The 26,811-nt window shown below is 38.0% G+C and overlaps 1 protein-coding gene across 2 annotated transcripts in view; it reads right to left on the bottom strand.

Moving 5' to 3' along the window:
* LONRF1 (LON peptidase N-terminal domain and ring finger 1) overlaps positions 1-25,330 on the bottom strand; it is a 32,769-nt gene extending 7,439 nt beyond the window's left edge. Inside the window, exons 1-8 of one of the 2 annotated variants that reach the window (XM_069485220.1) lie at positions 24,507-25,330; positions 13,592-13,710; positions 11,692-11,814; positions 9,105-9,254; positions 7,634-7,874; positions 7,439-7,535; positions 5,586-5,700; positions 2,293-2,414 (exon numbers count right to left, since the gene is read on the bottom strand). In XM_069485220.1, the coding sequence (XP_069341321.1) occupies positions 2,293-2,414; positions 5,586-5,700; positions 7,439-7,535; positions 7,634-7,874; positions 9,105-9,254; positions 11,692-11,814; positions 13,592-13,710; positions 24,507-25,215 (1,676 nt within the window). In that variant the 5' untranslated portion in view covers positions 25,216-25,330. The remainder of the gene's footprint in view (positions 1-2,292; positions 2,415-5,585; positions 5,701-7,438; positions 7,536-7,633; positions 7,875-9,104; positions 9,255-11,691; positions 11,815-13,591; positions 13,711-24,506) is intronic. The other variant, XM_069485221.1, reaches the window with a different exon arrangement.
* Positions 25,331-26,811: the final 1,481 nt, after the last annotated feature.

Here is a 26,811-nt window from a genome sequence, read left to right as displayed (position 1 = left end):
GATGTTTATAATAATAAATTAATGTAAAAAATTAGTTCTAAATAAGGCGATTTTTATTTCTGGTAAGAATAAGAATCAGCACCCCCTTCATTAAGCTCACACTGATGCAATATTAACACTAAAAATCTGTTTGTGATCCTCTTATTTATAAGCGTAAGTTTGAATTTTGAGACACCAGGTTATCATATACACCCAAGTATCTTTATGAATCAAAAGAGAATTATAATATTTTATATTAAAAATGTTTTAAATATTTATAACATGACAGTTAATATCTTTCATCCATAAAATACTTAGTTACTCTTAGATACTAAGAAAAAAATGAGCTTTCACAAGAGATGAAAAGCAAATAATTAAAAATTCTTAGGCATTAAAATATTTTCAAACTCACAATCAAACACCAAACTCTGATAACCTTTTTTCCAGATAATTAAAATAGTATACCATTTTTCATTGCCAGCTTGGCAGAAAGTAAGAGAAGGATAAAGACAATGTGCAGTTGTGTCAAGGTTATGGAAGTAACTGGCAGCGTGGGGCAGTTTAAAACAGCACGGCCATGCTAAAGAAGAATTTGGCTATATACATCAGAAGCCTTATGTTTTTAACTGGAAATGTTCACATCTTTGGAACCAAGAAACTCACTTTTAGAAATAATTCTGTAAGTACCATACAAATGTTCACTGTAGCACTGTGAACAGTAGACAAAAATGAGAAGCACAGAGGAGCTTAGTAAGATCAACTAAGAGAAGAGGAGGCTACAGAATAATATGAATAACACGATCCCATCTTTGTTTAAAACATATTTATATATACTGCATTAAAGCCTGAAAGGATATATGCCAAAATGCCAACAGTGATTCCCTTTGGGTTGCAGATTATAGCTTTTTTTTTTTTTTGTGCTCATTTATATTTTTTAGTTTTTCTTCAAAATGGCTATAAATTACTTATGTAAATGTAATATTTAATAAAAACATGATTACAATATGTGTTAATAAATAAATAAATACATAAAGTGGCCCCATTAGTAAGCAGCTTCCAAGAAGCTTCTCTCCAACATGCTCAGCTCTCGCCATGTTTCTGCCTCATCTGTCATTTGCATATACTACTCTTAGTGGGCAGTCTGTTTGTACCACTGTTTAAGATTTCAAAAATGTAATTGCAGCTTGCTTAAATCCAGATGTTTTGGTATTGATGAAAAATATTCACAATCCTCACATCAGAATATTTTATAGCATAAAATAATACAATAAAATATCAATTCCATGGGAAGACAAGTCCATATTTATTTCTGCACAGAAAAGACTAGAAGTCTTTCTTCTACTGAAGGCCACTGGCCCACTGAATACATATCATGGGCACGTATTGAAAAAGAATAGTCTATAAGCACAATTTATTTTAGAAAGTGAGAAATATAAAATATTCCATTTATATTTCAAAACATAATGGAAACAAAAAGTTGGTTGCTAACTAAAGACAGCACATGAAAGTTCCACTTTTGTTCTTTAGTGTATTCAGTTAAAAGAAAAGGAAAGAAATAGTTAAGAAATTAAACACCTGTGAAAGACATTTAAAGAGACCCAAGTGACAGGTCAAAGAGGAAAAGACATGAAGCAAACAAAGGGAGTAAAGTGAAAGAAAGTTGTCCAGGGCCAGCAGGGCCAGGCCCATCCTACCGAGCTCCAATTAGCCACTATGATCTCTTAATAGTGGTACGTATTACTAAATCCCAAAGTTACCTCTGGGCTTTTCACCTGCCTGACGCTAACTCAATTCTGCTCCCAGTCAGTATCTTTATTAACTGAGGATTTAGCCCCTGAGACACCCCTTCCAATTCTAGTCTTAGGTCTCAAGGTTTGGAGAGCCCCCTTCCATACCTCTCCTTGACTAACACTCCCTGCTGATCTAGGTCCTTTATCCTCACCCTTCCTCCTGCCCTGCCATGACACATGAGAGCTGCTGTTACCATCAATGGCACTGTTACCATTCCCACTTCTCAGTTCCCCATTCCACTGTTGGACGTCACTGCAGGAGACTCCTCCCCTTCCTAAAATACTGCTTCGGCCCAAAGGGCTATGTCAGTAATTCCCTACAGAACATATGGATGCTACCAAATGAACTTTTATAATATTCTGTGTGTTGAGGAGAGGGGAAGCTGACCAATACTTGCTTAAAAATGCCTTTGAATAGACTGAGTTGAACTAAAGACAGGATCGAGCTTGCTTTGAGAAGGTTTCTCCTTATTATTTCAAAGGGTAGTAGTTCATAATTTAATTTTTATGAGAAGAAACTTACTGTGAGAGTTCAGCAGTTTCTTCATCATATATTTTTTTTCTCTCAGACAGTTCATCAGGCAGATACTTCACTATTAATTCTTCCAACAGCTGTGTGACACAGTACCTCCTATCTGCTAGATACTAAAAGACAATATTATTTTACATTCCAGTAGTTGTTTTCCTACATTATAAAACAGGCAAAAGAGTTTAACTGATATATTAAAGCCTTTATTATAAACTTACACAGTCAATTCTGAATTAATTTAATTAGTAAGGGGGAACCTTACAATGGATGATGCTCAACAAGGTAAACTTGCCTGAGGCTTTGCTCCAGAGCATTAAAGATGCATGGCTGCAACTTGAACCAAGCCCTGCAGAACACTTTCCTGCTATGATCACAGACCCTCTATGAGCCACCATCAGCCCAGCCCCTGCCATCTCCCACAACAAAGACCAATTTCCATCTGACAGCTCACGGATACTAAAACTATCATTTTAACTGAGAAACAAAAGGGAGATAAAGGAATAAAGAAAATAATGCATTTGCCTTATTTAAGAAAAGCAAAACTATTCCCTCTTTTGTTCTCAATTTTAAAGGCAAAGTGTATAGATAATTTTTCTTTCAGACTTTCCTTCCATTGTCACTATCACTCAGACCCTTATCAAGATATTGCTTTTCCTATATGATCCATCCACCCAACTCTATATAAAATAGTACATTTGCACTAATTCTAAAAGTACTCTGAGAGAGTACTATACTCACACATTTTTCTGTCATTCTCTATTCCAATTGATCTCACTCCTGCCTATGAAAAACCTATCTATCCTTCAAGGTCTAACTCCAATTTTACCTTTTTCATAAAGTGTTCCTTAATTATTTTTCTGTCTCCCTAGAAACCCCATAATTTGCTGCTTTTACCACCACCTGAAAGGCACTGTATAGTAGTATATGGATCCGGATACCTTATATCTCTGTAATTAAACTAAAAATTGCTTAGGGCCAGGGAACAGGTCAGAGTGTATGCACAGAACTTTGTATAAAGAAAATACCCGATACATATTTATTTAATAAAAGTAGTGAGGAAAAACTCTTGGGAGACAATAATAAGACAAAGAGAAGCCATCCTTTAATCTACAGAGTCAGCAAAAATAAGGGTTTTGTCATTATCCAATGACGATTCAATTAGGAAATGTGAGAGATTGGGAAATTGGTTCCAGTAGTGGTTTCCAAACTTTAGCATGACTCAGGGCTTGTTAAAATACAGATTGCTGAGCCCCAATCCAGACTTTCTGATCTGGTGAATCTGGAGTGGGGTCTGAGAATTTATATTTATAACATGTTCTCAGGTGATACCCTGGGCTATAGACTGGAGAAAGGTACCCTTGAGTAGATAATATGTACACAGATAAGAGTTTATCATAAAATTAATCAAACAACAGACATTATAAAAACAATCATATTATCATTTTCTATTAAATTAATAAAGACATTTGAAAATTTAATACCCATGTAATTGAACTTGGGGAAACATGGCCTCTTTTACATTACTGATAGGAATCTAAATCTGTGTAACATTTCCGAGGGGCTACGCAATCTAGCAAGTGGTTGTAAGAGCTTTATAAATATATGGCCTTAGATCCTGTAATTCACCTCCCAGGAATTTAACCTAAGGAAATGGTCAAAAATGCATATAATCATTAATTTTAAATGTTGACAAAAGCATAGTATATAAAAAGAGAGAAAGCAAAACAACTTATATACTCAGCAACATGGAAATGTTAAATCACTGGACTATTATGCTATAAAATCATGTTTTTAAAACATATTTAAATGGAAAAAATGAGCAAACTAAAAGCACAAGTTGGACAAATGTAAAACTGTAGAACATACCAATATTATTTTCTAAATTATATATTATATATTTAGATTTTACAAATTATATGACACAGTATGTCTTCAAAGCTATACACAAGAGAAACATCAACAGTATGCTAGTTACATTTTCAAATAATACGCTAATATATATTTTTCAAACTCCAGACATTTTTTAAGATGAAGTATTTCTAAATTATAGCAATAAATCAACAGTTAATCTGAAAAAAAGCATACTACACTAGAGAGTACCTAAAAAGCCTGGATAAACAGCATGTTTAGAGTACTTCACCTGAAAACATTAAGCATATTAGCTGAAAATGTAATTTAATAAACCCTTTAAGAATAAGTTTACTTTATGTTTCCTGACTTTGCTAACATTCTATATATGATTTTGTTTTACCTGTCAGTTTGTTATGTATGTAAGAGACATATCGAATATAATAATAAACATATGCTATTACGATATCTATATCTAGTTGTTCTTTCTATGTAGGACATAACTCTATGTATATTCAAAATGGTTGTATTAATTTTTTGTTCATATTTTGAAGACACTGTTTTCTCTTTTCTTTAAACAATCCTGTCAATCACCAGAGACAGCATCACTGTCACCGATCAATGCTACCCTGCAACTACCTCTCAGAATCATTAGCTTTGGCCTCACCTTGGTGTTTCCTCAGTTACTCAAGTATGATCAAGAGGGTGCTGTCTTCCGATCAGTTACAGAAGCTAATGAGATTTAGCTATTTCCTATCACACGTTATTAACACTGATCATTGACTCTAAAAGAAGCGGTGTGGGAAGCTATGCCTCCCTGTCTTCTTTCCAATCTACCACTTCTAGAGCTGCACTGTCCAATGCAGTAGCCACTAGTCACATGTACCTACTTAAATTTAAGTTAATTAAAATTTTAAAGTACAATTCCGCAATCACCCTAGCCACATTCAAGGGCCTAATAGCCAAGTGTGGCTATTGACCACCAATATCGAGCAGCAAAGATATAACATACAGCATTTCCATCAATGCAGAAAATGCTGTTGGACAGAATTGTTCTAGATGTTAAGGGAGCTGGAATAGGCCTCATATCTGGCCTACCATTGAGGCTAAGAGGCAGGGCAATGGGGTTTCCCCAATGCTGTCATCACTAAAATAGAACCTAGATCTGACCAGGTAACTGAACACACCTTCTGTTAAAAAAAAAAAAAAATTAAGTTCAAGGGGCTTGCTCTCCAGGATCTATCTTCTTTCCCTTACCCTCTCCAATCTCACTTTTCTCCAACATTAGCATATGGATGAAACATTATCCTTTTTAGTCACTCAGCATATACAATGTAATTCATTCTGAACATGATAATCACTGTTTCCATAGCTGAACAGAAATCAAACCATGTTGCCAAACTTAACACCAATAAATAGACACAAATGCAAACATTTACCTCTTTTAAGCTTTCTTTACAAAGAGGACAATATGGTGCGTGATCTAAACAACGCTCAAGACAATTCTTACAGAATGAATGTCCACAAGGGGTTGTTACTGGCTCAAAAAACAACCTGAAATCAACCAAAACACGTTAGTTTTATTAATAATGAAAACTTAACATTAATCTCTATTTAAAAAGGAAGGGGGGGCCCAGTGGGCAGGACAGGTGGGAAGGGGCAGTGGTAAGTGTAACTATACTTTCCTGCACCTTTTAAAAGTTTTCCATCAACAAAGGTACCCTGCCAAGGGCCTAGAGCTGTACTAACTAATACAACAGCCACTGGGCACCCGTGGCTATGAAGCACTTGACATGCAGCTAGTCCAAACTGAATACATGCAGTAAATGTGAAATATACCAGATTTCAAAGACTTAGTGCAAAATAAATACTGTGAAATATATCATTAATAATTATTAATTAGCTTTTGTATAGCCTTTATATTCCCATTTTATCATTAACCTAAAAATGGTTCTCTTAATATGTTTCTAAGTCTTACTATATAAAATTCATAAAAAATAATCTAAGGCCGGGCGCGGTGGCTCACGCCTGTAATCCTAGCACTCTGGGAGGCCGAGGCGGGTGGATCGCTCGAGGTCAGGAGTTCGAGACCAGCCTGAGCAAGAGTGAGACCCCGTCTCTACTAAAAATAGAAAGAAATTATATGGACAACTAAAATATATATATACAAAAAATTAGCCGGGCATGGTGGCACATGTCTGTAGTCCCAGCCACTCGGGAGGCTGAGGCAGTAGGATCACTTAAGCCCAGGAGTTTGAGGTTGCTGTGAGCTAGGCTGACGCCACGGCACTCACTCTAGCCCGGGCAACAGAGAGAGACTCTGTCTCAAAAAAAAAAAAAATAATAATCTAATAAATAGTACAATTGAATCCCAAAGAAATATTATCTTAGGCCCAATACTAGATGTAATACTCAAGCAATGCAGAAAAATTGATTTTACTTCATTTACAATTATTTCCTGACACATGATACTTCTGAATTTCCTAGAAATAGTGTTAAATTTAGAGGTACTTTAGAAATTGTCTAGTTTAACCCCTTCACCTCACAGATGAAAAAACCAAGGCTGTGAATTAAGAGACTTGCTCAAGAATCTGGTTGCTACAAGCCAAGCGTGACCAGCACACAGGTTTCCTGATTGTTCATGAATCCTTTGACTCTACCACAATTCATGTAAATGAGAAATGGTCTTTCAAAACATTCAGTCTTTTAGAATTATAAGCATGTTTCATTAATAAAATCTATAACTTTCATAGTACTTTACAATTTACATAGTACAATTGGCTTTCTGGAACTAATCCCCAGGGATACTGAGTGACAACTGTATTTATATAGCCCTAGACATCAAATAGCCTCCACACGAGGTACTAATAGTTGCCTCCATCCAATAGCTAACAGACGTCAAGCTGACTTACGATGAAGTTTAAAAGCAGTTATGCTATTATAGTTGTTCCTACCCTGAGAAAACTAAAATAAATATAAAGACCTATATATTCTAAGAAACTAAAAGTTTTCTGACATTCAGGTAACCTAAAATTGTAAGTCATTTGTTTCTCACAACACTGTGATACAGGTTATGCAAATATTAACCCGTTTCTAAATAAGAAAAACCAAGGTTCACAGATTCAGTTACTTGCCCAAGATATGAACAGTGAACCCAAGACTATAATTCATGTCTTCTGATTTTTAGTCCAGCATTTTGTACTTTACATTGCCTGTTATAACTTTTATCTACACAGCATTTTATTTACATTAATATAAAATATTCATCTTATATAAAATTTTATATACTTACCTCATGCAGAGAGAACACTCAAAATCTGAGACATCTATTAATTCTTCAGGAATATCGCCATAAGCTAATGAAAACATACAGACTTCATTGGGAGTTTCTATTAAAACAAACAGGGTTTTCTTCTTTAGGAAATGGCTTAAAGGCCTTTCCACATAAATAAATTTATTTTATATAAAAGTAGAGTGAAATTTTTACCTCCTTGTTTTTTAAGCTTATTTCTTCCATCTTCATTTACAATCACATCCTGTTCTAAAAGAGACAACTTTCTTTTCAGCAGAACACCTTTTTCTTGAATAGACAATAAAGGTTCTGAGGACACCCTTTTTAAACAATCCTCTCTGGCAGGCATTTCTGTTGAATTTATAGACTGTGCTGACTGAGCACGGTTTAAGCTTCCTTTGACAGGCTCTGAAGTGACCTCTGCTATTTCTTCACTCTACAAAAATACAATAAACAAAGGTAACTGTATTTCTTTATTATCCTTTATTCCTTTCACCAAGAACCAAAGTGAAATGAAATTTTAGTGCCTTATAATGCTCATTTTAATGTTCATTTAACAGCACAAACTTTTAATTCCAAAATCATGACAAATAAATGATTTTATAGAACCATCCTCATATAGTCACCTAATTTTTGACAAAGCAGGAAAGATTTTTTTTTTAGTACAGTCAGCCCTCTGCATCTACGGGTTCTGTATCTGTGAATTCAACCAACCAGGGATAAAAGATACATACATATAAAAAGTCTGAACATGTACAGATGTTTTTATTGTCATTACCCCCTAACCAATACAGTATAATAATTATTTATATAGCATTTACATTGTATTAGGTATTACAAGTAATACAGAGATGATTTAAAGTATATAAAGGATGTGCATAGGTTATATGCAAATTCTATGCCATTTTGTATCATGGACTTGAGCATGTGCAGATTTTAATATTGGCAGGAGGTCCTGGAACCAATCCCCATGAATACTGGGGGACAACTGTACTTATATAGCCCTAGACATCAAGCTGACTTATGATGAAGTTTAAAAGTAGTTATGCTATTATAGTTGTTCCTACCCTGAGAAAACTAAAATAAACATAAATATCTACATATTCTAAGAAACAAAAAGTTTTCTGACATTCAGGTAACCTAGAATTATGATTAATAAGCAAATATTTCACATAAAAGGTTTTAGTGTAAAATAAAAGGCTACAAAGTCCTATTCAGATAACTAAACAGGTTAAAAATATTTAAATAGGTTCTAGTACTTAAAACTAGAAAAGTGAAGATCTTTTTTTTTTTCTTTTTTAAGAAATGGTGTCTTGCTGTGTCACCTAGGCTAGAATACAGTGGTGTGATCATAGCTCACTGCAGCCTTGAACTTCTGGACTCAAGCAACCCTCTTGTCTCAGCCTCCTAAGTAGCTGGGACCACAGGCATATGCCACTACACTCAGCTAATTTTTTTTTTTTTTTTTTAATTTTTTGTAGAGATGGGGTCTTGTTATGCTCCCCAGACTGATCTAAAACTTCTGAGCTCAAGCCACCCTCCCACCTAGGCCTCCCAAAATGCTAGGATTATAGGCATGAGCCACCATGCCTGGCTGAAAGTGAAGATCTTTACTTGTAAAGAAATAGATATGCTAAACCCATGATAATCTCTTCTCATTCTTTACCTGCTTTGTGCTAAGCTCAATGGGAGAGTGAGACTCTTCCATTACTGAAGGAAAACCAAAAGGTTTATTCTTAACGCATGGTAATGAACTCCAGGAGGATTCCTTCAGGCCTTCTTTTAAGTTTTCAGGTGATAATAAATCACATAAAATCTGTAAGAGAAATATTAAAAGTAATAGAAAATATAACATATTTGGTTAAGGATAATTTAGTATAAATTTACCTAGTATTTAAGAATTTTTAGAAAGTTTGTAGTAGACATTATTTCTTAACAATCAGGAGAGGAACAAGTTGAGCAATACAGTAAATACAGTTAATTTAAAAAGTCTTGCAAAACCAAGGTGTGCTTCATGAGGTCAAATCACCTCAAAAAAAGAATTGAAAACTTTAAAAGGCAGGCATGGGAGTGGTTAGACTCAGGGTAAAGACTGACCTTTTAATATGAGGATTATAAAAAGATTTTAAAACAAGGATAAAAAAATTACCCCTGAATATTAATGAGCCCTATCCTGTCAAAACAGTTCATAGTTCACCCCAATGCATATTTTAAGGTTAGACTTAAAGTCTTTATGTGAACTACAGAATTTGGACCTCTAACTACAGAAATCGAAAACTCCCTGTGTTTACACTGAATTTAGCCTCTTATCGAACACCTAACCTTTGAGGGTAATCACCAATGCCCAGCACTTGGTTGGGAGCAGCAAATGGCAGTGTCCCTATAACAGCTAGGAGTTAAACTGGGAGACAACTGGAGGATAAAGTTTCTAGAGGCTATATTGGGAATACACCTAAAACTCTGAAACAAACAGGGTAGGTTAAGATAGGGGAAGAAGAATGTTCTTCTGGCTAAAAGAAAATTCCACTCCTAGGTGTTCGCCAAAAGGATGTAAAAACATGTCCACAAAATGACTTGCACAAAACTGTTCCTTAAAAAAAAAAAAAAAGGATGTTCATAGCAGCTTTATTCATAACAGTAAAAAAAAAAAAAAAAAATTGGAAACAATCCAAATGAAAATCACTAAGTGAACACTACAAATTGCTGTATGTTCATATGACAGAATACTTAGTCAACAATAAAAAAAGAAAAAATTACCAGATGTATCACAAAAATATTACATTGAACAACGACAAAAAAACAGACACAAAGGAGTACACACTGAGTCCATACGAAGTTCTAGAACAAGCAACACTACTCTATGGTGATAGAAATCTGAGCAGTAATTGTCTCTAGGAGCAGGGATGGAGGATTTACTGGAAAGGAGATGAAGGAACTTTCCAGGGTGATGGAAGTATATTCTGTTTTAATTGGCTTGCCATTATATGGGTATATACTTTTTTCAAAACTCACCGAACTGTAAAATCCATGCATTTTATTTTATGTAAATTATACTACAATTTACAAAGAGGATGTTGGGGAAAAATAAAATATTTTAAAGCATCATTTGTTTTGCATTTATCTGACCAAAGAATTACAGAAATATAAGACTGTACAGCAGTATGAAAAATGCAAAAACAGATGTACTTAAAAAGTTTACAGTCTCACCAGAGAGATAACACTAACAAAGAATAGTCAAAAAACAGACAACAGCAATTTTTTGTTACCAGTGGCTAGAATATATATGTAAATAAACCTCATAAAGGATATAACAATGTTAGCTGGATTGTTAAGGGAGTTGAGATCTATGAAAAATTTCACTGTTCTCTTACTTCAGGGCACACAAACATCTCCTGAGATGCTTGAAAAACTACTGCCTCAATTTCAGGGATTGTGATTCCAAAGGCCTACCATCGGTGGGGCCCAGAATCTTTATATTTAACATGTACCCCATGTGAAACACTACAGCAGTGATAAATAATGTGGCATGCTTTGAAGATGCAGAGAGCACCATGACTGGGACCCTAAATTTGTACTAGGGTAGATTTTTTCAAAGAACTTTTCAAAGACCCTATTCTTTCCAGATACTCTGTGAATAGGTTTGACAAGAACTGAATGCTATTGTTTTTTCATGCTGGCATATCAAATACTCTGAGAAGTTCTGAAGAAACCTGTTTAACTTGTTTTAACCCAATGTTTCCCAAAGTCATTTGATCAGAAAACTCCCTTCCTTTTTTTTTTTTTTTTTTTGTAATTAACACCTAACATACCATAGATACAACAAACTTTGGAAAGTGATACATGGAGTATCAAGAAAAATAAGGCAAAACAAGTTGACTGGGGCTACACTATTGGCAATCATGGGAAGTAAGTAAAATTTAGACCTGAAGTAAAAGGCAAAGGCAGTCAGTACTATCCCAGAGCAGGAACACCATGACTGCAATGTTTCATAAGGACCATCAGTCTGGCTTGGATTGAACAAACTATTAAGGAACTAAATTAACTGAGCAAAAATTTTGCACTGAAATATCTGTGAACGAAATGTTTTGATTTCACTAAGAACTCAATACATGAACCTGAAAACCATTTGTCAAATTGCTTTTAAGTTAGATTGATTCACTTCTTATGTTGTTATTCCAACTTTCTACTTCTCATTGTTTAAAAAACATGTGTCTTTGTCCTGCCTATAACCAAATAGTTGGTAAACTGATTACCTTTTCTACTTGTAGCTTTGCAGGTGCAAAATCTTCATCAAGGGCTAAGCACTGAAGAAAGAGTTGTAAGGCATCACCTAAAAATCCAGCATCATGGAGTACTTTTCCTTTCCTATAGTAGACCTTCAATAAAAAAAAGCACACATACAAAACCTTTATGGATAAAATTGTTTTTTTAAAAAAAATCATTATCAAGAAAAAAAAACCAGTCTACTCAGAAATGCCAATTTTGAAACTCTGAATGACTCTGAGGAAGCCAAGGCATTTTAAAGGCATATCCATACACTATCCTGGAGAAGCACTAAATGGGAAATTGAGGCCCAGACAACGACTTGACCAAAGCTCCACAGCAAGTCAGAGTGTGGCAAGACCAGAAATACCATGTTCCTTCACTTTTAAGAAATTATTGATTTAAATATTATTGATATAATAACAGCTATTTAAGGACAAAAGGAAATAATATATAAAATTATACTGACTTTAAGATGCATCAATATAAAGAAACATTAAAATGTGAAAAAAACATTCATCTTAGATTTAGGGCAATGTGGCAAATGTCTTTCAAGTTATTAAGAATGCATACTTGCCAATGCTATTTCTTAAGAAAGTACTTATAGATATGATACTTTTCATAAGTCTTTATTTTGCCTTTTATTTTTCTCCTTCATGATATGAGTTCAGCAAGCTCTATAACAATAATTGGAACCCTACTAATCATCATTGATAAACCAAAAATTCAATCTGTGGGTCAATCTACCAACACAGTGTCAAGAACATAGTATTAAATAACATCAGAGGAGCCTAAAGAATGTTCTAGTCAAACAGCTTTTTAGCTACCATTTCAATGGCTGAAGAAAACCACATTTCTCATTACATCACTTCAGTGAAGAGTTTGGAGGGTTCTTTCCTTTTTAAATTTTAAAGTTATTCATACTGACCACTGTCCGCTTATTTTTAATATATATTTGCTTTGTATTAACCGGTCATGTCATCACAGAATTTTGTATCATTTCCCTAATTAACTTATAATTTTTAGTGCATCCTTACCTACACTCTCCTCAAAGGCATGGTTTTGAATGGAGGGAAGAAAGTCACATAAAAGAGCAACTTCTATCTTAAAAAACATATGTAAGAGACAGACCAGTTTGCCTTGGCAATTTGATAAAAAGGAGAATTAGTAAACTGATTGTATGTTATACACATTCTTCAAGTCTTTCTTTTTTTTTTTAGAGACAAGGTCTTGCTCTGTCACCCAGGCTAGAGTGCAGTGGCATAATCATAACTCACTGCAACCTCCAACTCCCGGGCCCAAGTGATCCTTTTGCCTCAGCCTCCTGAGCAGCTGGGACTACAGGAACTTGACTCCACATCCAGCTAATTTTTCTCTTTTTTTGTAGAGACAGGGTCTTACTATGGTGCTCAGGCTGGCCTTACCTCAAGTCTTCTTTAAAACCATATGGGTAAGGCAACCTCCTGTGCCCCTATCTTCTGTGTTGAATCACTGCCTCATCACCTAGTTGCCATTATAATGCTTCAAACAATCTTCCAACCTCAAGGACCTATTTTGTTTCTATTAATAAACCTCCTTCAGTGAAGTCCGGTTTGAATCCACCTTCACAATAGATGGCAAGTTGTATTTCTTTGTAGAAACTTTATACAATGTTTTTTTTCTGTGCCATGAATTGTTTGTTCCTTATTTACAAAACAAAGGTTTCCTATAATTTAAAAACCTGTCAGATAATATTCATCCACCCAAAATATTGAACCTAGATTTCTAGGACACTATGTCTTTTATTTGGAGTCAATCATCCATTTTGTTAAAACTTGTAACCATAATTGAATGGAAGCTCCCTACAGTTGAAATTTTTAAATTTATGCAAATATAACACAGTAATTTTACCTCAGGCCAATCTGGAAGTTGAAAGAGAACTGCATTTAAATCTTCTATGGCTGCTTTAAACTCTTGGAGACCAGCATATGATTCTGCTCTGTAAATCTTCAGAATCAAGTCACTGGGCTCTGAAATAAATATTTTATAAGGATATGATTATTTTTAAAAGATTATTATATAATCCACAAAATATTATCACACTAGATTAAGAAATGACTTAGTGAGTCCAAAGTCAATAACCACCAAACTAAAGTATGAAGCAGGAACAGTATAGGTACAATTCATTTTACATGTTGAATCTTATCTAGAAGTTACATCAAATCATTCTAAGTAGATCATTCTAGTGGAGTAAATTATTGTTTTTAAGAATACGGGAAATATTTTTGTAATATGAATAATCATTCCTAAGAAAACTAACATTTTTTTAAAAAGGCAGTCTATAGAGATTTTAAAGATCTATATCTTAGATGTCTAGAGACTTTGCTCTTTATAGTAAATCTTATTTTTTGTGACCTAATTTCTAAATCTTCATTTATAAAAACGGCCATATGTGTAACTACTGCACATGGAATTCCCATAGTGACAAAAGACTGACCAAGGATCAATCTTACAAGAGTATACAGTGGTACTGATTCTGGAGGAAATGGGTTGATAAGAGTCAGATTTTAACAGGTCAAAATTGTAATTACTGCCACTAGCAAGAATGGTGTTTGCCCAATTCAAAATATATTTAATTTCAAATCCTCCTGATAAAAAAAGGCTTTGTGGTTAATTTCACTATCCTCTACATCTATACTTGAGAACCAAATTATTAACCTATGGTATTCAGAATTTCAGACACTTAGCTGGCTCACCTATATTAATGTAATCAATTACTACAGGTACACAGATTCTAAAACTAAAGTCTAAGCAAGCAATTAATTTTCAGTATATCAACAGATGACATTAACTTGACTTTTCTGTAAGTATTCATCTTTGAAGCCTTCAAAAACATAAAATAAGGCACTCATTGTGAGAAGGGTATAAAGACCTCAATGCCTCTAAATAAAATCTAATAAAATTCATCAATAGCTCCCTGGTTTACTCTAGCTTCTAAATGATTGCTTTTTTACAGATAACTTTCACTTGAACGATTAAATTAGGCCTCTTTTAGTTGCTGGTGCTTAAGAACTGGAATTATGTTGTTCCCACAATTTTATTTCAATGAAAATTTTTGAAGAAGAATGAAATCAGTATTTTATAAAAAATTTTTACTTCCCAAAAAAAGATACATCTAGAATATTTTGTCTTGTGTTTCTTGAAGGAATAAAATTGAAAATCATTATCTCTGAACAAAAACACATAGAAATTAAAAGCTCAATATGATTAATCAATCAAGAATTAAGAGTTCCTAGCACAAAGCTAGACCCTCTAAGTGTTCAAACACGTTTTACATTATTCCTGCCTTTGAGGAGCTTACAATTTAGTTAGAAAATTTTATTGTGCAACAGCATTGTGTAATACTGATTTGACAAGTATAGCTGGAGTTCAGAAAACGAGTAGTGCATGCCAAAATAGTCTGAGAATGAATAGTAAAGGCATCAGCATCAGAAACTTTGGGCGGTAAAGGACTGGGCCCAGGGAGTGCAGTTTTCCGCCCACAGCTGGGATGCTTCCAATAGCATGCTTGAGACAGACTCTGCTTTAACACCTCCAGCAAGGAGGAGTTCACTATTGCAGCAAGCAGCCCATTCCATTCTTGGATCCTTATGGGGCTTTCCCCCCCCCTTTTTTAACTTCAATTTTTTTATACCCCAAGTTCTCACTGCTTTACAACTGATGCAATGCACATGCAGAACTATCTACCCTTTTATCCCTGCCTTCCCTGCTCAATCACCTGTATACAGCTTCTTTTGGGCAGCACAGAAAGGAATGACCTAGAAGACTTATCTTTTAAAAAAATCCAGTCAATCTATAAAATTTCTCCACTCTGATCAAAGCAAGAAAAGGCTGTGTCCCTTCTCCTCTCCACACAGAAAGTCTCAGGCTACTGAGATCCCCCTCCAGGGGGTCCTAAAATGCTAATATATATTGGGGTAAGGAGAGAAGATGTACATCCTAAGAAGAGATGAAAAGAGAGCCAGATTTTAAGACTCTTATTCCCCAACTCCTCGTAGGTAATGTTCTTATCGAGAATTTCAGTTAATGGAAAAATTATTTTAAATGACTCTATTGGAAGAAAAGAAACAACTTCATCAGGCGAATTCAAACTTTCAATACTTTTTAAAAAAGATTAGGGCCGTTCCACTTACTTACTTCAAATCCTTCTTAATTCTGAAAAAGAGCCAAATGCACTAATTAAGGCCCTTTGAATTAATCAAAGCATACAGAATGTCTGCCCTCCATGTAAACTTTCCAGAAAGAGGACTGGAAAACAGCAGTCAGACCTGGCTGTGTCATTAACTTAAGTTTGAAAGAGTCAACAAATATTTACTGTATGTTCTCTACCTGACCTCGAGGACAGTGGAGTGAACAAGTCACCTCACTGCACACACCATCAGGAAGATCCTGCCTCTCACTCCATACACACTTTCTATTTGTTGAAAAGTGATGAAATACAAAGACCACATGGTGGTTTGGGTTAATTGTACTGAATATGATTACGGTACTTAACTCTGTGGTCTTATTCTAAATCACTTAATATCTCTAGTCTTGTTTCCACGTCTACCAGAATGAGGGACAGATCTGCTAGTTCTGAGTCATGATTTAACTCCCTGATCTTTATCTTCAATCCTGATTTTCACCTTAACCTCACATTCATCAAATTTCCAACTGCCTGCTATACTTTTCCTCAAACTCAGCACGTTCTTCACCAAAAAAAAGTGTTTTCGCTGTATTCTCTATCAGTGACACCACTGACTTCCCAAAGCGGAGTCATTCTTAACTTTGTCAATATCACCTTCTATGACAGTTTTCTAATCCATCCCTGTTTTCCAATTCTAGTGCTAGTAGCCCTAGGTTAGGCTCCCAAAATAGTACTTTAGTACTAGTGAAATAGCTTGCTAACTGATCCCCCTGCCTCCAGCTCTACCATACCTACATCCTCACCATCCCCAAGATAAAATAGTATTATTTAGTGCAACATACAAGTTCCTCCACACCAGGCTCCTGCTGGTCTCTACAGCCTTACTTCTTATCATTACCAACCTCTCTCCCAATTATACCCAACTACTCACGCTACCCGACACATACTGTTCTATTTTGTGCCTCCTTCCTTTGCTCACAGAGCTCCTCCCTTATCATACCATTCCTTACACACCCTCCTCCTCTTTGCCCAGATAACTATTTATCACCCAGCAGCCCTCAGCTCACCAAACTCCTTCCAAGATGCTTTCCTTTGGCTCCACCTCCACACAGATCATAAGGATCACAAGCATGATCTGGCTCTGCCACTTATGGTGACCTGGGGCAAATTACAAATCATCTCTTGTATTCTGGTTTGCTTCAATATAAAATTGAGGGGTTTTTCAAAATTAAATATTTTTGAGAAATACCACTTACTATGTACTGTTCTAAATGATTTATAATGTTCAGAACAATTCTATGTGGATCTAGTAGTGTCCACATTTTTATAGATAAGACGACAGAGCACAGAAAGTTTAAGTAGCTTGCCCAAGATCATAAAGCTGGTAAGTGGAGGGTTCAAGATTCTAACTCAGGCAGTCTGGCTCCAGCCTTCTTGCAGTTCACCTCTGTGCTATGCTACTAACAGTATCTACCTCACAGGGTTACTCAAGAGAGTAAGTTAATGCATGCAAGGTACTTAGAACAGGGATTGTATATCGAAAGCGTGATTTGTCTGCCATTATGATTATGTTCCTTCACTGTATATGTATAGTATTTATTAGAGGAATTTAATTTTAAAATCTATTTTTGAGCTCCATTATTTCCTGTCTTTGTATCCTCAGATCCTGGCTTTGATAAATGTTTCCGGAACCTAGGGGAAATTAATTAAAATCTGATCCCTTAAGTTCAATTCATGCTCCCATTTTCTCTTCTCTGAGATCCAGTATTATTTGTAAGTCATTAGGCAAATAAGATTGAACTAAAACTCTGATACACCCCTGAGAGAACTAATCTTCAGCTGTCCCAAGCATTTCATGGACTGAAAAGTTTTCTATTCTGGAGTCACAGTTCTCTATCTTTGTTCCAATCCTTAGGGACCCATGATTAGTAACAGGAATCTTAAAGTTGTTTCTTTAGTCCATCTTCAAGAAACTTTTTTTCAAATCACAGAAGTGATAAAATGTTTACTCATAAAATCTGAAAAATGTAGAAAATTAAAAATTAAAAGCTATCTTTTTCCCATCACAAAGAAATAATCAGTGTTGACACTGTCAAAAGACAAAAGGACCACAAATGTAAAGATATAATTGGCTTTTATCTGTGATTCTAGAAGTGGGCAACACTTCGTTCTATAAAATGGGTATTCTGATGAGCTGAGCACAGGAGGTTGCTTTATAGGCAGAAAAGGGCTGAAGAAAACAGAAACAACAAAAAATGGATTGGTTGTTTTAAAGTTGGAAACTTCCCATACAGGGTTAAAACAGAGGACACTTCCTTATATCACTGTCTCAGAGGCTGACTGGAATCTCTCATTTTTGGAAAACTGGCCATTTCAAAGTTCAGTTTGATCAAGTGGCACTTAGCACATATATTCTGGTTTGGTCTGGTCTGCTGGGGCCTAGTGCTGAAGGCCAGTCCAAAACAATGGCCTCCCATGAAGCTTTTTTTCCTATGTGTGTAGATTTCATTTTTAATGTATACTTTCATAAAATTTACCACATACCTATTTATAATTTGCTTTTTTCCCTGTAATTAAATACCAGTCCATATGATTTTTAATGGCTGCAAAGTATTTTACTACATACGCAATCTATTTAAAAATTTCCTACTCTGCAATTAAGTTACTTCCAGTTTTTTAGTATAAGAAGTACAACAAACACCTATATGTTTATGTATCTGCTTATTTTCTCAGAGTAATTTGCTATAAAGTTGCATGGGTATGCAGAAAGTTTATACATACACAAAGTTTTCAATACATTTTACTAACCCTCCTTTTATAAGAACTTTTACGTTCCCAACAAGCTATGTTTTTCTGTTTACTAGAAAAATACAAATGAAGAATAGCCTCATTGTATTAATGTGCATTCCTTCAATGGTTTGATTTTTAAAACTATATTATCTATTGGATATTTGGATTGTATATAAAAGTTCCTGTTCATATCCTTTTTCTCATTCTTCTGAGTGTCTTTTTCTTAGACTTATGTATCAAGCTATCAAAATTTTCATTGGCTAACCAAAATACCGAAATTTTTTTGCTTCCAATACTTTAAGTTCAGTATGGTAGGACTTGATTACCACAGTTAAGCTAAAAGCTACCAATTGGTAAGTTTCTGATGACTGATTACTAATGTCCAGGAATAGTAGTCTGGTATAGTATTTAAGATCATAAATGCTGCATTCAGAAGACTGAGTTCAAATCCCCTTCGGGCAATTTATCTCTTTGAATCTGAGTTTCCTCACCTATAAAATACTTATATCTTATAACTATTGTGACGCTTGAGTAAGATAATGCATGCTAGACAGTTAACACACTGCCTGGCACACAAATGCTCAATCAACAATAATTGTTGTTGAGAACATTATGAAATATCTCAAAACAAGTTGATGAAGAAATTAAATTAGTTCTTGATACAGGGTATAGAAGAGTATTTCATACCTTGTCTTTTACCCACATAAACTTTAGCCTAGATGAGAAACAGACAAAAATGGGCCAAGGAAGAAAGGGAAGCAAAAGACTGATACTATCTTACCAAAGAAAAAGAAAAAAACTGAACAGAACCTTCTGTCCTTTTAGAGTTCTCTTAAGTCATTCACTTTCTATAATAAAACATAATTCAAATTTTGAAAAAAACTTTTGTAATAAAAGAGGCAGAATATTATACAAATTCATCTAAAATTTTACTTGAGTTTTTCTAAGCCTCTTAGAAATATTCCACTAAATAGAAAAAATCTGAATGAACAAAAAGTTAACATACAAATAACTGAAAATCTAAGATAACTCAGTTGTGGTAAGCTTTACATTATTTCATGAATAAAAAACAGGTGAAAACACAGAAATTGTTCATTTAAAATGGCATTTTACAGTCATTTATACAACCAGGTTTTTTCATCTTCTACATAAATAAGAATATGCCATTATAACTGATCTTTTTAGTAATCCAGAGCCACAGCAAAAATCCTTAAAGTACCTGAATTAAAGAAAAAAATCAGAGATATATTGCATATAGTCTCAATTAGAAGTCAATTAGGTAATAAATGCCATTTTCTGGAGATTTTCAACAAAGCAATTTGCTGCAATTACAAAAGAAACAAAAAAATACAAACATTATAAAGGACAGGGACTTCATTTTGCTCACTTCTGTATTTCCACCACCTAATATAATTCCTGGTATACAGAAGGTACTCAATAAATATTTATTACATGAATAGTAAGAATACTTAAAAATGTATGCTTTATATACTAAGTTTTTAATCAACTTTATGTTTAGAAGCAATATTCACCTACCTGGTTTCTGCTTTCAGTTCTAACTTGGTTACTTACTTGCCTTAAGAAAGTCACCTAAAATTCTTGGGGATTTTTTTCTTAAACCTGTGAGTTAGGGATATAATATGTGCCCTCCTATCTCACCTGAGCTTTTATAAGGATTAAGATAATGGAAGGGAAAATATTTTGTGAACTATAAAGCACCATATAAATGTCAATGTTTACCATTTCAAGTCCTTTGAACAATAAGGACAGAAATAAGTTAAAGTGGTCCCCCTTTATCTGAGAGGGGTACATTCTAAGACCCTGTGGATGCCTGAAGCTGAGGATAGTACCAAACCCTATATATATATATTTTTTCTATACATACATACCTATGATAAAGTTTTATTTATAAATTAGGCCCAGTGAGAGATTGATAATAAAATAGAAAAATTATAACAACACACTATAATAAAAGTTATGTGACTGTCATTTCTCTCAAAATATCTTATTGTGGGTAACTGAAATCGTGGAAAGGAAACCACAGGTAAGGGGAAATTACTTTTTGATTAAATTTGAATATCCTCATTTTAACCTAGAGTTGCTAAAGATAGTAAAAACCCTTTAGAGTTTCTTTAAATATATTCAGTATTTACCTATAATTTGACTAATCTTTTTATAACTGAAGCTTTGCAGTATCTATATTTTATTGATGTATGCTAAAATGTCACTACTAATTAACATGTGTAACCTAGAATCAGGATTTAACCTTTACTCTGGCAATATTATTCAGGTAGTAGAGAGAACAGAACAGGACCTAAAACCACAAGGTTTAGATTTCAATTTCAGCTAAATCATTTTCTGGCCAGAAAACAACTTTTACATTTTAAAAATATTTTAATTAATATTTACTGGGCATTTACTCCGTGTCAGGCACCATTTAAAGCACTTAGCAAATGTTTTGAATCTCACAACAGCTCTATGAAGTAGAGACATTCTCATTTTTCAGGTAAGGAAACCAAAACACAGAAAGGTTAGACAACATGCCCAAGGTCAGAGAGTAAGCAGACGACTGCATCGGGATTCAAACTCAGGTGTTCAGCTTCCAGCAAGCAGAGTTTTAACCACTATGCCATACTGCATCTCCATATTTAGGTGCCTCAATTTCCTTCTGAGGATAATATTGCTCCATGGGATTCTCTGGGAAGATGAAATGATATCAAGAATGTAAAAGTACTGGGTAACAGTCAAGGATTATGTAATTAACATTAAAGAAAAAATTTTCCTTCTGCAACTGTTTTAAATAAAATGTCCTCCCCCTTATGACCTTTATTTTTTTTAACCCAGCTCAAACGGGAAATTATACTGTGCTGTTGTCTTCTTTGTGGGAGGGGTGAACACAGAAAGAAGGCAAGTCAATCAATGTAAAAATCATTAAAAACAAAAGGAGGACAGCATAGCATAGTGGGATCATTTCAACAGACTCAAGTATAAAGATTCAATGCACAAAAGACTTTTATATAATAGCCTTGAATACTAAAAAGAAAGTTATGAAACATCTGAGAGTTAATACCAAAAGATCAATGGATTAAATGTTATCTAAATATATTTCAATTCAACAGAAACTTATGTAATCTCAATGGGAAACTTCTCAGTTTGGCAAAGGTTTTCAAGCTTTCTTTTGCTGGCAAGGATAAGTTTGGATGTGTGTGGGCTAACTGCAGACTAGATTATTTTTTGTAGTTAATAGTATTTACTTGTTTCATTATAAGAATTATATGAAGAAATTATAGTGGCGATCTTCTTCATTATCAACAATGACAGTATCATTAGTAATTACAACTGTACAGTTATATAAATACATTTCAAATGTCTAACTAGCCAACTCCAAAGAAGTTAAAGCCTAACAACTGTACAAATAGATGGACTCTACTGGTGAACATTTTTATTTATGCCTACAAATTGTGAAACACTTATAATCTGCCCTTTACCAATTTAATATTTGTTAGCTCTAAGATCTTTTTCCTCCTACTTCACACTAAGATAAACACTCATTCTCATTAGTGCCATTCATACATTTTCAAGTATGAAATACATGATTTTTGAAAGACCTAAACATGGGAAGAAATAAGCTAATTAGGTAAAATTCAGGAGACTTGGGTTCTAGTCCTACAAAAGTAGGATTAAGTAGCTAAGTGGGCAAAATCCCCATGTGCAGTCTATGCAACTTGAAAAAAAAGGAGAAAGAGTAGATCTTTCAGAGTCTTTTTCTGTTAAAAATAATATATTCTATCCAAGGTCCAGATTCTCCTCCCTTAATGAAAATATTATTGGCCACAGAATGTTAAGTTAGACCTTAATTAGTAAATGTGCTCACTGATCTTCCCTGGACTAGGAGCTGAATTCTTAAGAGCATCTAGTTTAAGAAGGTCAAATCACTAAATCAGCAGCAGTAATACTGAACAGTGCTGTTGATTAGTGTCATCCTCTATTTTATACTAGGGACAAAAAAACTTTGTTGGAAAATGTGTCTTAAACATTTTCGTTGGATGAGCTTTTTAAGGCAGGATGAACCCTAGACCAACATCTAGGAGAAGTGAAGGATACAGTGCAGCCTCTACAACCAGCTAGCTGTGTGTGTGACTGTGGACAAGTCATTTAACTGCCTGGCTTCTGCTTCTTCATTTTTAAAATGAGAGCACTTTCCCCTCGCTTAACTTTACTCCTTAGAGACAGAGTCATTTGTATCAGAGTTCTGTATTCCACACAGTTTTCTTTTGTTCTGGGTCTAGCACTCTGTTTTACAACTGCCTACTCAAAAGGATACTGAAGGAATACAAAAATATGCCGGGTTTGTGCTTTGAACTCTAATGGCATTAAAATAACTCCAGATATTGTCACTAGTTCAATATGACTAAGCACTTAGGGTAAAAGCCCCACAAGATGATACTTTTTCAGTTACATAATTTATAAATTTACCTAATACTTAAACCAGTTTTTATTTTAGATGTCTATTTATTTTCTTGGGGATTATTCCCCCAACTATTATTTCATGCCAACATATAGACACTAAAATCTTGAAATGTGCTTAACACGAGGTGTATCAACAGTGACACTACTGACATCTGGACCCTGATAATTCTTTGTTGTGGGAGGCCGTCCTGAGCCTTGTAGGATGTTTAGCAGCATCCCTGTCCTCTCCCACTAGATGTCGGTACCAGCACCACCCCCAGGAGGGACGGCAACCAACAATGTCTCCAGATACTGCCAGATTTGCTCTAGATAATGTCCCTTAAGAGAGGAGAGGTAAAATCCCCCGGTAGAGAACTACCAATTTAAAGAACAACTTTCCATCTTATGTAAGAAAAGTCTGACATTGCCGTTTAACGGCCTAAAATCACCTTAAGAAAGTGCTAACCTAGCTTAAGAGGCCGAAGCTGCTGAGAGAAAAAACTGACAGAAGACCTACCAAGGCCTTTCAAGTTGATCATGAGCGGAAAGGCAAAGAGAAGGGTGACAAGGAACTCTCGATCAGAGACTGCCCCGACAGCTTTACCATAAACTAGGTGTATTCGAAATTAAGTACATATGTATACAAGAAGTGAGTATGATTTGAAATAGGCAGGCTGAAACTTTCAAGAGGAACCAATTCCGCAGGTAAGAGTTGACCACCCCTGGGCAGCTCCGCCACTCGCCCAAAGCTGGCAGCTGCGGGGCCCCCGGGTGCTGGGTGCCGGACCGGCTACCGCCACGCCCACCGGACGTCACCCGTTACACAACGCCCCCCACCCCCAGCTTATGCAATTCCGCCCTCCCGCGGCTTCCAATTGTCCCGGTGACTTTTGGGGCAGAGGAAGGTAAACGTCGCCCGGCTGGCCTCGGCTGGGGATCCACTCCCCACCCAACCGTCGTTTCCCCGCAGCGGCCTGGCCCGAGAGCTAAGTACCGGAAAGAGCGCGGCAAGAAGCAACGGCCGCCCGGGCTCGCCGGACTCCCACCCCCTCCTCCCACCCAACCCTCGCCCCGGCAGCCTGGGTCCCGGTCACCCGCTCCGCGCCCGACGCGCGCGCGCGCCCGCCCGCCAGGCCTCGGCCGAGGAAACCCCGCGCCCGTGCGCCCCTCCCCGCGCCGCGTCACAGTCAGCTCCCAGGGCGATCCCCATTGTGACCGAAGCACCCCGGGGCGCCGCCCCCTCCCACACCCCCGAGCACCCCGACACCCGACACACCGAGGGCTAAGGGGCCCCAGGGAAACAGAGAAGCCTCCCCGGGCGCACCAGGCTCTGTGTACCCGGCCCGCCGGGGAGAGGAGGGTGGGGTCGGCCCGGCCCGCGCCGCATCCCCGCGCCGTCACCTGCTCGCAGCGCCTCACAGGCGGCGGCCAGGGCCTCCCGGTAGCGCCCCTGGTGCAGCAGCTCCCCGAGTCGCCCGGCCGCCCGAGCCCGCTCACGCTGGCCCGGGAACCACTTCTCGGCCAGGTGGTTGAGCACGACGCTGGTTCGGAACTCTGAGGCGGCGATGGCGGCGGCCAGAGGCGGCGGCCGCGGGGCGGTCCCCTCAGCATCAGTGGCACTGGCGGCGGCGGGCGGCAGCCGGTCCCGGCACAGGCGGCAGCGGGCGCGGAGCTCTCTCCGCAGGCAGCGGCGGCAGTAGCTGTGGCCACAGGGCACGGTCACCGGCTCGCTCAGGAAGCCCCGGCAGCCCAGGCAGCTGAGGAGCCCGCCGGCGCCCGCAGCCGGGGCGGCGCTCCAGCCCAGCCCGTGGCGGAGCCGGTAGTTGAACACCAGGCAATCCACCAGGGTGCCGAGGCACTCGGGCCTGACCGGGGCCCCCCGGCGCAGCGCCGCCGCGTACGTCTCCAGCGCTCCCTTCAGGTGGCCGCCCAGCGCCAACACCTCGCCGCGGCGGAGCAGCAGCTCCCAGCGCTCCGACTCCGCGGCCGCGCGCTCCAGCCGGTGGCCGCTGCCGCCGCCCACTTCCCAGAACCGGCCGCGGCTCTGTGGCCTGGGGGCCACCTCCCCACTCCCTCCCGGGGAGCTCCTCGCCACGGCCGGAAAAGACATGGCCCGCGGAGGGCTGCTCCGCCGCCACCACCGCCGCCCGCCGCCACGGTCCCGGAGCCTCCGGGGCGCGCGGCTCCGCACGCGGCCCGCGAGCAGGGGGGCGTGGCGCGCGGACACGGCGGGGCGGCGCGCGCTCGGGAAGCCCCGGGGACGGGGGCTGGAGGGGCGGGGCCTGGCGGCGCGGGGCGGGGCTGGCCTTGGCCGCCGCGCCCGGGACTCCCCCACGCCGCCCGCGGCCGCGTTCCCGCACAGCCGACCGCCCGGCCCCGCCCCTTCCGAGCCCCTCCTGGCGGGGGACGCGAGGTCAGATGATTCCCCCAGCAGGGATTTAATTGGCTTCTCAGGAAAGGAGGGCCTGGCTTGTTACGGAACAAAGCCCGGAGGAGCCCGGCACGTCGTCCGCCTCTCGGCTCCCCGCCTGGCGCCCCCACCTGCGGTGGCCTCTCCCTTAGCCCCTGCTTGGCGGGGGCTGTTCTGTGGAGCGACCCGCCTCGCGACACTGAGGCTCAAGTCGCCCAGGCTCCCCCGACGTGCCAGCCCACCTGGGTGGGGACCTGCCCCCTCCTCCCGGCTGTGGGAGCCTCCCGGTGCCGCGTCTCCGCTGTCAGGTGCGGGTTTGCATTTTCTTTAGTTTATGCCCCTGGTTACGGATGGACACGCCCAAGCTGAGGGCCTAGGAAAGCGCAGTCAGCCTGATTACTGTGACTTTTAAGGTCTGGGGTCGGTCCACTTAAGACACAAACAAAAATCCCAGGGTCCCCAGGTGCCTCCTTCCACAGGACAAGACAGTTTTTCCTGGGGTCAGGTTAATGCTGCTTGTCCTGTTTAAAACTCACCGCACCCCCACTCCTTGGGGGAAGCCCACAGGTTTCCCAGGTGCCAGCTGTACTCTCCACACCGCAAGCACTGCCCCACAGCTGGCTGAAGTCTACATCTGGTATTTTTAAAGAGAAGACACCAGGAAAAATGCTTTTCACGTGGCAGTCATCATATAACTACAACCCAAGCAGTGTCTGCAGTTTTGCTGGCAAAAGAAAATGATCTGGTTTATATATAATGGGTTATATTGCCTTTAAACTTGAAAGCGAGTTTAAAGTTCTCAGTGAAAATATTTATAGATCTGATTATAGGGTACTAGACTGTTAATGTTAGCAGTGACTTCGAACTTATAGTTCTTTTTTAAATGGTAGGAAACAGAGACGGAAAGTTATCTGTCCAAAATCACACAGCTAATGTAGAGGTTTTAAGATCGCCTAACTCCCATTTCACTATTATGTTACTATGTTAGAATAATATGTAATAATAAAATAATGTGTAGTATTTCTTAGAAATATTTTACATGAGCTTTTCAAAGTAAAGGAAGTTGCTAAATGGAGTGTTAACCTTATCATATTATGTCTGAAATTGGCTAACATTTAGTTAATATCCCTCTTTATACAGAACAGGCAATTAAAGCTCAAAAATGTTTTGAGTTACGTATGTTTTTACTACACAATGAGCAAATCATGTAACTTCATAAAAGATATAAACATATTACCCCAAAGGGAATGGAAAAAAAAAAAGAGTTGACTGAGAAAAAGCCAAGGATCCTGTTCC

The sequence above is a fragment of the Eulemur rufifrons genome, chromosome 12, assembly GCF_041146395.1.
Source record: "Eulemur rufifrons isolate Redbay chromosome 12, OSU_ERuf_1, whole genome shotgun sequence".
NCBI lineage: Eukaryota > Metazoa > Chordata > Mammalia > Primates > Lemuridae > Eulemur > Eulemur rufifrons.
This window is presented reverse-complemented; position numbering and strand designations above follow the sequence as displayed.